The sequence below is a fragment of the Halictus rubicundus genome, chromosome 1 (genome assembly GCF_050948215.1).
Source record: "Halictus rubicundus isolate RS-2024b chromosome 1, iyHalRubi1_principal, whole genome shotgun sequence".
NCBI lineage: Eukaryota > Metazoa > Arthropoda > Insecta > Hymenoptera > Halictidae > Halictus > Halictus rubicundus.
Window position 1 is genome coordinate 22,635,006 of NC_135149.1, and position 13,290 is coordinate 22,648,295.

General features: G+C 38.7%; 1 protein-coding gene across 1 annotated transcript; it reads right to left on the reverse strand.

Annotated features, from left to right (window-relative positions):
- Positions 1-71: 71 nt before the first annotated feature.
- LOC143355338 (uncharacterized) lies at positions 72-3,510 on the reverse strand. The gene is made up of 5 exons (XM_076790119.1): positions 3,480-3,510; positions 3,344-3,402; positions 3,031-3,157; positions 2,645-2,972; positions 72-232 (listed from the first exon to the last, which is right to left on the reverse strand). The coding sequence occupies exons 1-5, from the start codon at positions 3,508-3,510 to the stop codon at positions 214-216; spliced, it is 564 nt and encodes a 187-aa protein (XP_076646234.1). The 3' UTR covers positions 72-213.
- Positions 3,511-13,290: the final 9,780 nt, after the last annotated feature.

Sequence of the window (13,290 nt, forward strand, 5' to 3'; positions counted from 1 at the left end):
CGCTCTCGCTGTAAAAGACACTGTCGCTGCCAGGACTGACAGACCTCAAAGACTCCGCTGAAACAGCCTTTAATCTCGTGTCTGGGCTCTGCGCCTCGACGATCATGGCTCGTTGTCCGTTGTGCCCTGGACTCTGTTGATAACGGCCTGGACTCAGCCTCGAACACATTATGTCGTCCGCCGCGCGTGATCTTCTTCGTGGCAGACTACCTGTTACGGCTGCATCCTTGTCCTAAACGGAATCAAGATAAAGTGTTCTCACACCGAGAGCCACAGGTACCCTTTCGCACTGGATCAAAAAAGCATTTGTGTGCTCAGTTTTCTAGAGATTTTATGAAAAAGCTGCACTTCTCTATCATTGTTTGAAATAGTATTTCAAGTATCATGCTATTTTATTTTATAATTACTTCCATGCCTGTGATCAGATCTGGGCACAAATTTCATTTGAAATTGAGTAGGGGAAATTGAATGTCTCAGGTATGATCGTTTTATTTATTATTTTTAAAACTTCAGTGATATCTAGATTGTGAAATTGAGAGAGAAAAATAATTGAATGTGATTCAAGACATCAATTTTTAACAGTAATGTTTGCAAAAAATATACTTAATTTGAATGCTACTTTGCATATTGCCTTTCCATTAGAATCGCTGTGCGCAAATTGAATAGATTCTCTAGTTAGTCACTGCAATTTACGTCCGATGGATACAAACATTTTGGAACGGTGAAAACTAAGTAAATACGTATGTATGTACGTTGTGTATCTCTTTCAGAACCAAAGTTAGCGCACAGCTGTAACTTAGTTATTGACTGACCCTTGTGTGTAATTGCATTGTCTTCAGTTTGCCGAATTAGAAAATCCAATTTAACAGTTACACGATACGCCAAATAAACCGTGTTTGCAATCGGCACCAGAGATTTTGATTAAATGGAAATGTAACGTACTACACCAGGCAGAAAACATTCGATTAAAATCGTGACGAAATATGATCGTCGAAATTATTATCCGAGCGAATATTAAAAGCGAAAAATAGTATTATGTACGCATTGATAAATACGATATTTTAGAAAAATATTAATAAAACGATGAATGGTTCTGTTTTTTTTTTCTATCAAATATAAAACAATATGCTTTCCACCGCAGTTTCCAGTATACAGTTTTTAAGAGATTGCTAAAAGAGAATGATTTATGTATAGTCGGGGACAAAATTAAGTGGATACTTTTTAAAAATTAACTTTTTTCATTCGCTATCCTTCTCTACGCAAAGATTGTAGCATCTCTACTACAACTGTCGCCCGGTAGGCCCGACGATGCAACAGTTACGTATATATTGGATGTGTTATCCATAAGTAATCAATTATTTGCAAAGAATTTGTTTTGCCTTTAATTCTGTACCGATCGTTGAGGAGGAAACACGTATTCTTTTACGGTAAAGCAGCCTGTGTTTAAAATATTCTAAAAAGTATAATTTTTTTACAACCCTGTAATAAAATGGCGGCGTCCGTACCTTCCGACGATCATATTCGTCATTGCATACTTTTTCATTTTCACGCGGGATTTAATGCAACGGTAACAACAAAGAAAATTTGCGATGTTTATGGAGATGTATTGAAGGTCAACAAGTGTCAACGTTGGTTCAGAAGGTTTGCTGCTGGTGATTATGATCTCTCTGACAGGCCTCGAAGTGGACGACCAGTTGAATTTGATAATGGCACCCTAAAATCTCTAGTGGAAGCTGATCCAAAATTTAGTATACAAGAATTATCGAGAAGCCTTGGGTCCACATGGTCAACTATACAAAGGCACCTACACGAAATGGGAAAGGCATATAGGCAAGGAATATGTGTACCGCATCAATTATCTGAGACCAACAAGAATATTCGTCGTTCAATTTGCACTTCATTGCTATCCAGATTTCGTAGAGATCCATTTCTTAGCAGAATCGTTACCGGAGACAAAAAATGGATTCTTTATGACAACATAAAGCGTTCGAAGCAATGGCTTTTTGCAAATCAACCCGCAATATCAACCCCTAAACCTAGCTTATCACTTAGAAAGGTGTTACTGTGCATTTGGTGGGACTGTCGTGGCATAATTCACTTTGAGTTGTTGAAACCTGGAGAAACAGTTACTGCTGAGTTGTATTGCCAGCAATTACAACGGCTGTATTTAGAACTATTGAAAAAGAGGGCATCTTTAGTCCACAGAAAAGGTGTAAGACTGCAAATTGACAATGCCCGAACCCATACAGCGAAACTCACTCAGGAAAAGATCAAAGAATTGCAATGGGAAGTTTTACCGCACCCCCCGTACTCACCGGATATTGCTCCCCCTGACTATCATCTTTTCAGATCTCTGAAGCATTATTTAAGAAATAAAACATTCACTTCTGTAGAAGATGTAAGGAGGCACCTTGAGTCATATTTTGCTTCACGAATCCTGGATTTCTACAGGAGGGGGATTGAAAATTTCCAGGAAAGATGGCAAACTGTCCTTGATAATGATAGAGATTATATAATAAATTAAGAAATAAAAACTTGAATTTACTACAAAGTTTGTTTTAGATTTCAAAATAATTGATTACTTATGGGTCCCCCTAATACTACCGTAAAAGGCGTCCGATAGCTAAAGTGTTCGTTCACTGACCTCGTTGCTTCTTCTCCTAGCAGAGATGTAGCCGCCAACCTTCTTCCTGGGACTCTCCCTTGTTCTCCTGTGTCTTCCTCCATCAGCAGTTTCCCGATGCGTGTGATGATGATGGTGATGATGCATGTGGTAATGATGGCTGCAGCTAGAGTCGTCCGACGTCTGGGCATGTCCGGCGTCTTCAGCCGGCTCGACCCGCCATTCCTCTTTCGGAGGACTCCTAGGAAGCTGTTGCTGGGACTGCTGTTGCGTTTGGCTCGGTGGCGCCGTTTCGCGTTTCCTATTGTTCCGGTGAGGGCTTCTCGTACTCGTAGTCTTGGCTTTCGGTCTGTGACGATGACTCGGCGTCGGGCTAACTTCGGCGCTCTCCGGGTATTGTTCTATGCCGTGTTCGGTGTCCGCGGTGAAGTCCAGGGTGAAGTTTTTCCGTCGCCTGCGACGTTCCTCTTCGTTCCATGTGCGCGAATCTGGAGGAGACTCGGCGTAACCGCCCGAGGAGGAATGATGACCTTCCTAAAAAGGTAAGGGAAAGGAAGAGTCACCTCATGCTGGATCGCTTTGCATGTCGGTGTCCGGGATGTTTTCGAAATGAAATATGCATGGTGTTCCACTTCAAGTTTCGCACGCAATTCTTTCCCAAACTATGGCTCGTTGTAACAAATATTTCAAACACGCCTTATGCAGTTTTCGGGGAGACACCTTACGATTGTTACAAATCTTCTCTGGGTGAACGTGTTCCCGAGATTTCAAGGCGACCTCTGTTTTGTTTTAAATAGGAAACTGTACGCTTTAATTTAGGTAAGCGTGTAGCCTATCCCGAGATGAATTCACTGACTCTTTCGTCGTCCTAGATCATTCAAGGTCATTTAGTGCCGTTCAATTCAAAACCTTGAAATCTCGGATGCACGACCACGTAGAGCAGATTTGTGACTTTCATTCCAAACTCAATAAATCGACTAGAAAAATCGTAGACCAAGGTTTAAGCATTCGTTGTAAAGGGGAAGCTTCGATCTTTAAGCCTACGCTGGTTTCAATAATAACAGAGTTATAATTCGGTCCGGTTACTAGATACGCTCTGTGTAGAACAGGAATCAATCCTATTTGCTACAAGTGTTCTGGAAAATACGAGTTACGGGAAACAATTTGCTACAGACAAAGATGTCATTGGAGTCTGCGAAGGAAGCAAATGGCCACGAGTTCATCATGAAGTTTCCGGATAAGTACGAAACCCAAATGGGCGAGGAGCGAAACTTTCCGGTGATCAAAAGCAATGAATTGCAATTGCTAGAGCTTTACTCAAACAGCCATCTACAGGGTGTCCCAAAAATGTTGTACTCCCTTGAAGGGGGTGATGCCTGAGGTCATTTGAAGTAACTTTTTCCTTTGCGGCTTTGTTAAGGAGTTATTAACGAAAAACACGGACCAATCAGAGCACGTCTACACCGGACGGATGGCAGCTCGACGAGATTCCGAGAAGCGTGGCGTCGACATTGGCCGAGCTGGAATATGTTCGCTATAGCCACGCTCTGATTGGTCCGTGTTTCTCGTTAATAACTCCTTAACAACGCCGCGGAAAACATTCTCGCAAAGGAAAAAGTTTCTTTAAATGACCTCAGGAATCATTCTTTTCAAGGAAGTACTTTGGACGGAAGTACAATGTAGGATTAATGTAATATTTCGAGGATTTAATAAAGATACGTCCCATTTAATAAAATGCGATACCTAGATTACGGATGTTTATGCAAACTCATATTTTTATGGACAAATTATAAGGAAGTGGTATCAAGTAGAAGAATGATTTTTCTAATAAAAGTTTTGATATATGAAAAATATGCTAGACCTGTATTATATTCTACTAAATTTGTTGTTTACTATTTTGTAAGTCTCTTGCAAGTTACATAGTCGTCAAAAACCAAAGGTTCATGCAATTTTAATAATCTTAAGAAAAAACATACGCAAAGGGACGATATTTAATTATAATCCTGTGTATTGTGACACAGAAAACAAAAGAATAGATATTTGGTTATTTAAGCATCCACTATGATTCAATAATCTACCATTTTTTAATAAAAATTGATTCAGTTTGCAAGGAATTCGTGGACGTGTATTGACTCATTAATATGTATCAACACGTCTGACTCATTAATATGCATGACTATTTTCCAATATTTTACACCATTTTTGCATAGTGGACGTGTGGACTATATTGCCACATAATTGAAGATAGTAGTGAATAACTTGACAAAAAAAAATTAATAACTTCAGAAATTTCGAAGAGGTGACCTTACACAATATCATTTTATGTTTATTGTTTAAAGCTATTGAAATCACGTCGCGTATTATTTGTTTATATTTACAGCTAAGAGAGTCATTTAAATAATCCGTTACAAGCGTGACAACTATTATGTCCACATTTATTTTTATTTTTATTTTACATATAATAATACAAACGAAGTATAATAATAAATTAAGTACTATGCTGGTTGCAATCTATATGAAAAAGCAGTGCAGTATTTATGAAAGATGCGAACAATTCCAACAAATAAAGAATCCTTCTGACTGACGAACAATATATTTTCGCGGGATTTAAGTGTAGTCTTACATTACTGGCATTATAAACAAGAACGAATATCGAAATAACATTGAAAAAGCATCAATGGTACCAAATATTGAATAAATATCCAAATATGAAACACTGAGATGAAAAAAACAAACAAGGCTAGATTAAAGTCACAATATGTACGGTGTCAAAGCGAGCCTATAGCAGGTTAGCAGACATTTATTTTAGAAATTTCTCTATCGTATTGCTCTGTATTAAGATATTATTCCATATTTGACAACTATCTACGTATGCGTATAGAACATTCATTTATTTACCTTCCACAAAAGAATTTGCAGCTACCTCCATTTATCTTTTGCATTACATCGACTTTTTATCAAGCTGTCTATTGCGTACTAAGAAACAAACTCAGCTGGAAAAACATGCGATGGATGAGGGTTAATTATGACGAGTTCTCATTACGGAAGCACCGGCACATTTAGCAAACTAGAAACAAGCTCTTTGTTCCGTACCTCTCCCACAATAACAATCGTAATTGCAGACAGCATTCCGTTCCAATTCAAACGTCAAAATGCTAGTCGAATAGGGTATCCTATATAACTAATTCCTCTTTGTGCAACTAGTGAATCGATTATTCTATTTGAAGTATGAAATGCGCAAGGTTCGGGACAGTACGATCGGCAATCTGATTTAAATTAGTTTAATAATCGTCTTACGTCACGATCGTGTTCCGTTTCTGAGGTGTGTCCGCTCAGAGGTGCAGTCTGCTCGAGTTCCTGACCCAGATCTGTCATTGCATCTTTCAGGTCGTAACTGCCCGAGCTACTGCTGCTGCTGGACCTCGCCGGTGATGGTGGCACCTCCAATCCAAACGGAATTTCCGTTTCCTCCAGTATCGGCGGCGGACTGCACGGTTCTTCAACGACAGCCTGACGCGGAATACCAAAGAATTTAATTTTCCACCAAACACGAAAAAACCTTCCCTTTCGAATTTGCGTTTTTGAGATTGAATTTTAGGGTTATCACAGCAATGCTTCGACATCCAACGATTTCGAGGCGGAAAGAGGGGGCCAGTATCAGTTTTTTGTTTGGGTGGCGTTTTCAAGGTCATCTGAAGGTCAACTTTGTTGTTTCAAATAGAAACCTATATTTCTTATTATGGGATCTTATTGTACGTAACAAGACCAGCAATTTTCGTAGGATACTCTTTTTTATCCACGCACTAGTTTCGGAGATATTTAAAGAGAAGTAGAGCGAGACATATTATTGTGTAAAATTCTTTGACGCAAATCGTTAATGTTTTCCAGTTGTACTAGCACGTACCGTTTGAAAACAAAATTGTCCTCTAGTGATTTCTTGTTTATGTTGTCTGTCTTTCAATATAAGATTGTACTATTTAGTCAAGTGTGGAAAGAGAGTTTTTCCAAGAGCATTTCAATGGCAATCTGTATTTAAATTTGCTGGACGACATCATTTATAGCAGAACTTCTAACAGAAAGTCATCCACTTGTCTTGAAAACCAAGGAGATGAACACGGCAATTTTTTGTTAAATGAAGAACTTTTGTACTTCGCATTACACGTTACGAGTTCGCCAGTGGTTAAACAATCGATTCCCACTAAGATGGATCGGTAGAAGAGGTGTTATCGAGTGGCCACCAAGATCACCAGATCTAACTCCAGTCGACTTGTTTTTGTGGGGACACTTAAGGTCTGTTGTTTATAAAACACAACCAGAAAGCGTCAACGATTTGCGTCGCAGAATTGTACAAAGGAATGTAGAGCTGTTCCAACAGATACCTTCAGAAATGTTCGTTCAGCATTTGAGAATCGCCTGTATTATTGTTTAGAAAACAACGGAGAACACTTTGAAAATTTGTTATAGTTATAAAGAAATTACGAACTTTCTCGCAGTATAAGTATGACTCGCTCTACTTCTCTGTAAATATCTCCGAAACTAGTGCGCAGATTTAAAAGGTTTCCATTTGAAAAAACAAAGTTGACCTTCAAATGACCTTGAGAACGCCACCCAAATAAAAAAACTGATACTGCCCTCCTCTTTCCCCCTCGAAATCGTTTTTAATATCTTTCATACTTTTCGAGATATTCGGCTGGAAAGTTATCAAATGAACACCCTGTATGTAAAACAGATGTACAGTATTATTTTGGTAACTGTCGCAAAAGTCTCCACCGTAACTGTCAAAATTTAATCCCCACCACTGGATGATCTTGTTAATCCCCACCGGGGGGGTTTCTAATTTTGGATTTGATTTTTATGAAACTTTTACCATTGCATTCGTTTTGTTTTTTTTTTAATTCAAATGACACCAAACACGATATAATTGCGATAATAATTACTCGTGTAATAGGCGATTGAAAGAGGGAGCGAATGGAGAAGTAAGAGAGGCAAAGGGTTGAAGCGTCGAACCTCAGTCCCTGTTTCTTTTTCTGTCGCTGTCCTTCTCTACGTTCGGCACGCTGCGAGGAATTTAGCATCTCTACTAGAACTGTCGCTCGGCAGACCCGACGATACGACAGTTACGGGGACACTACTGTGCACGATGTCTGTGCCGTTCACAGGCCACGTCGATTAACCCCTTCTCTCGCAATGACGAGTCAGACACGCGACAAAGACTTCAAACAGAATCAATTAACACTAGGTTTACGGAACATTAAAAGTGACTGACATTACTTTATAAAAATAAGATGAATGTATCCCTGAGAAGAGAAACTACAAAATTGAGATGACAACCTGGAAAATGAAGAACCTGAAGGATCAAAGAATTCAGTTTCTACCATAATCAATGAGTTTTAAGTTTCTTGACTGACAAAATACGTTAACAACAATGGTGCTTACTGTTATCGATAAATCTATAAAAGTTGCGTTTGCTTAACGTTACTGTTCAGACTCGGTGATTTCATATGCAAAAAAATATATTCACTCTATAGATAAGACTTCAAGAGAAATCCAAATAGGCACATATTTTTTGTAAAAGTACGTTTTTTTTTTAACTTTTTGTAGAATTAAATCTACAATTCGGTGTACAATAGTAACAGCTGTAGTTCAATGAGCAGCAGTAGCTCAATATATTTCGAACCTTGCAAAAATATCCATTTGAGAAAATACCAAACGTTTTACACGATTTTACAAAAAATAAGAAGAAACATATGCGAAGAAATTTTAGCCGTAACACTCGCAAGAAAGAGAGAAATAGAAATAAATTAGGCTGATAGTAGGGATACAAAAATGTTACACACTGACACCTTATAACACAATAGGCACCGAAATGTTGCGATCGTTGTAACATTGATATTAGCACAGAACATATATTTTTCTACTGTCTGAAATACAGGTAGATGCAACAAGAAGAATATCCAATTATTGCTAAACAATGAAACACAGTGTTAAAACACTCTTTTGTTTAACGAAATAGATATTTCACACCAAATATAGAAACATTTATACTCAGTTATATTGACCCACAGATACAGATAACATAAATATCATGCATACGTAAACTCTCTTCTAAACACATTGGTGTACATAAATTATAGCCACGTTAATGCTATATATTAAATAGTGGATGTTATTATACATATACATGTTGTGTGGATGGCTTTATAATAAAGAAAAAAAGATGTAAGTCCAAAAGTAATTCCTGAATATCATATGTTCTTCACTCGTGATAGCACTAAAAATATTTTGTATACATTTTATTGGAAACAAATTTATTAAATTAACTTTAACTTTACGAGTCGAAAATCGTTTCAAGGTCTTGTCATTAACATCTCGTAATGCATTTCGATGTTGGCTACAATATGCAAGGGGATATTAAATAATTGAGGTGTTAAAGGTGTAAATTAGCTCCGAAGAAAATGATGCCAGAACAGTTTAGTCGTGCGCACAGTGACCGGGCGACAGGGTGGGAGAGAAAAGAAAGTGAAGTAGAAACTTGAGTTTTCGAGTACAGGCTGAATTGTCACAAAAAAAGGTCCTCAGGACAACGACGAATACGTCGAGCCGCGGAGGGCGGAAAAAGAAGGGAGGGTGATGGCCGAGTCATTAGAAAAGTGCCTAGAGTCTACGAGCACCCCTATGCTCTCCCAGGTCATTTAATAGTATTTTTTACAATTGAAGTAATGAGCTACATTCGAAAAAGGTCGAAATGTTCAAAAACGAATCAAACTCGTGTTCGAAGTTTTTCGTTATTCATTTCGCTTGTTATCCACGTTTATTCCCACGAGAGCTTCAACTTCACGTTCAGAAAATGGAGAGTTCGGAGCACTTCTAGTACCCCGATGAAGGAAAATAATCCGGTTAATTGAAAAAACCGAACGTTCGTGGTTAATGCACTTCGTTACGAAAAATATTAAAGATACATTTATTTCCATTTCGGTGCATTCGGTATGTGCTCGAATTAATTAATTTATTCGATACTTTTCCAGACACACATCTTTGTAATTTCAATGGATTGGATAGTTTTGGTATTGATTCAAGGAAAATTACTGAACTTCTTTTTGATATGTCAGTCTTTGAAAAGGCCACTAATGGAATTTATGAGGAAAACGGAGAAAGTGGCATGACAAGGGTCAAGAGTAACCCGGTACGTTCTGAGTAAACGTTAAGTTTCCAACTCGAATATTCTACAGGGAATTGTAGTAACTCGACAGTCCCTTTTAAATCTCACAGATTTGTACAGTAGCGAAGTAAAAGTACCAAGTAATTAATCCTGCTATTTTGAAATTTTCCATAATATGCATCGTCTTTCGTACTTTACAAGTATTCGCGTACGTCCGTGTTCGGCGAAATGGTGTGTTGAAATTCTTTAAAATATACAATTTAAATTTTGCATGTTCCTCGTAACTATTGCGTATCCTTTTGATTTTTAATTCTCAAGTCGGATGCACAGTGGCAATTCAAATTAAATTTAAAGAATAAAAGTATTGTTCGTTCGTTGTAAGTCTGAGGGGAATACTCTCCTGTTACCAATATTGATCTTCTGCGTACACGTAGATTCGGAATGAACTTGCGAGGGATATTTCCCAAGTGAGAGCTGGATTTTTATGCGATTTTGTATGATATAGGACTGGCAAGAATATTTTACACGTATTTTCGCAGCCTGTGGCTATATTGAAAGGGGAAAAACCGGGGGTTGAATGAAAATGTTAAAATTTTCAAAAGGCAGGGTTAAATAGAAATTTCTTTCTTTCTTTGATTATTTGAATCAGTTGAAAATTATATATGGATGATTATTTAATCCTTTCAGTATTGCTAAAGATTTTTAACTTCATCTAGTAATTTTCAGTATTAATACACAAAATCCACAGTCTGGTTATTATAGTTTTATTTTTACATTAAACTGTAAGAAAAAAGTAAGAAATTATCAAGTGCTTAACTGCTTCAATGGGGAAAATCCTAATGGCAATTCCACTCAACTCTTTCATTATTTAATGACTGAACAAACATCGTCTGGTGACAGTATACTATCACCTCTCTGTGTGTAATCTTCCCGTGTTACAATGTGTTACAGCTCGGAGACCCGAACGCGGGTCAGCTCAAGCACCATAAAAAGGTAAAGCTGATTACCCTTGTTCAAACCCAATTACCTACCGGGTTCTCCTGCCATAAATTTGCGGATGCACGCGAATTTCGCCGAATTTTACAGGGGGCTATAGATTATGTCAACCAACAGGAATATAAAAAAATCATTCCCACAATAATATATCCCCTCGAACCCAATAGACCAATTTTCCTTTTGACATTTCGCGTTAGATAAAAAATAGCGGAGACATCGCCTCGTAACAGAGTTAGTGTGGCACCCTGTACAATTGATTGATTAAAATATCGTATGGAAACAGAGCGTCCTGTCGAATGTCCTTGACTGTAAGACACCTGATAGAATAGTACGAGTAATTTTCGTTTACACGGGTGGCCTGGAGTTTCTAACAATGAACGGCTCCGGTAACAATGCGTCGGAAAATAGACACGCAGATAGAATAGACGAGACTCACCTCGCTGCGAGCCAAGCTGTAAATGGAACTTGCACTCTCGAAGGAACTTCCTTCGGCGGCGGTGGCCGTCGCCGAGGCGGATGCTGCGGCGCTGGACGTCTGCGGCGGCCTCGACCAGGAACTGGTCGTTGCCGAAGTGCCGGTTGTGGTCCCAGTCTCGGTGGAGGTGTTGGCAGTGACGTAGTCCTCGGAGGTCTCGGACAGGTCGGTGTTCGTTCGGCCGCCCGAGTCTGTTCTCGCGAGGCTCAAACCGAACTCGCTCGACGATTGCGACTGCGGTTGCGACAACGGCGGACCAGGACTCGGCCGACGGAATGCGCTCCTTGGTCTGCCATTGCTCGGAGTGGTGGACGATTCGACGCTGAGAAGTAATTGCCTTTAAAAATCGCTTTAAGTTTTACACCGCGTGTCTCTATCACGGGCCCACTTTCGATGATTTCACTGTGAACCCCATGGAGATTTACAGCGCGTGCGATGGGCTTTGTTTAAGGGGGCCGGCAGGCATTTGGCCTATGTTGTTGGCGCTATGTTACGCTGTGCCTTTTTTTTATAGACATTTCACGTCTTAAGTAAGCAAGTAATCAATTAAAATATGCATACCACCGTGTTTCTACATGTCTTTGCTTTGCGTCTGTCCAGAGCCTTTTTTTCGATACGAACACTAAATCTCTCGCAGTTAAGAGAATCTCTCTGCGATATACGTACAGTGACTCCCATAAATATTCGGACACTAGGTATAACTAACTTTATGATTTAATAATTCGTTTGTTGATAAAGCAATCGCCCTGGAAATTGTTTCTAGGCAATGAAACATTTATTAAGGATGATAAACATATATACTTTATTTGAAAAATATACATACGTTTCATAATATATATTATTAAACGAAATAATGGACCATTTGTGGCTCACAAAAATATTCGGACACGTATTATATTTCTCTGGTAATCGCCTTCTGGGGACGCGATATCCCAAGAACGGGAAAACGTTTGTTTATAAACAGAATCTCGTGGACCATTAGATGTCCATGCCAGCCCACTACTGTCAGTAATAAACGTGAATTCGTTCAAAATGGGTCGCAAAGGAAAGAATACGAGTTTCGATGTGCGACAGCTTGTAATTTTTCATCGAGAAAAAGGAAAAACCTATCGCGAAATTAGTGCAATGCTTCGCATAAATAAGAGTACTGCTGCAGATATCTGTCGACGATTTTATATTGAGAATCGCATTGATTCTATTCCGCAAACTGGAATACCAAGTCTCTTATGTACGAGGGAGAAAAGCAAAATTATTCGGAAAGTGAACAAAAATCCGCGCTTAAGTGCTCCAAAACTAGTTAGTGAGCTATTAGGAGAAAGCTCAAAAATTTTTCAGCCGAAACAGTTCGGAGAGTGCTGAGGCAAGCTGGTTACAATGGAAGAGTAGCTAGAAAGAAACCATTTATCAACGAAAAGAATAGGAATAAACGAAAAACCTTTGCAAGAGAGCTAATTTCTAAGGATGAGACATGGTGGAAGGATGTCATATTTTTGCTGATGAAAGCAAATTCAATCTGTACAATTCCGACGGAAGAACTATGGTGTGGCGGAAAGCGAATAAAGAGTTTAATTTTGGAAATACAAGAGGTACAGTGAAACACGGCGGAGGCAGCGTAATGGTCTGGGGTTGCATTTCGTCATATGGAGTCGGTAACCTAGTGTTTATTGACGGTATCATGGACAAAAATCATTATTTAAATATACTCAAAAATAATTTAATTCAAAGTGCTGAAAAAATGGGGCTTAATAATACTTTTAAGTTTTACCAAGACAACGACCCCAAGCACAAATCACGTATTGTGCAAGAATTTTGATTATACCGCTGCCCCAAAATTCTTCATTCGCCGCCCCAATCACTGGACCTTAATCCTATCGAGAATTTATGGGATGAATTGGATAGAAAAATTCGAAAAACCCCAATTACGTCGATAGCTGAATTAAAACAAAGACTTGCAACTGAGTGGTCGAATATAACTGTTGAATATTTTTAAAAAATTACAAACAATATGCCAAACAGGTTAAGACATGTTCTTAAACA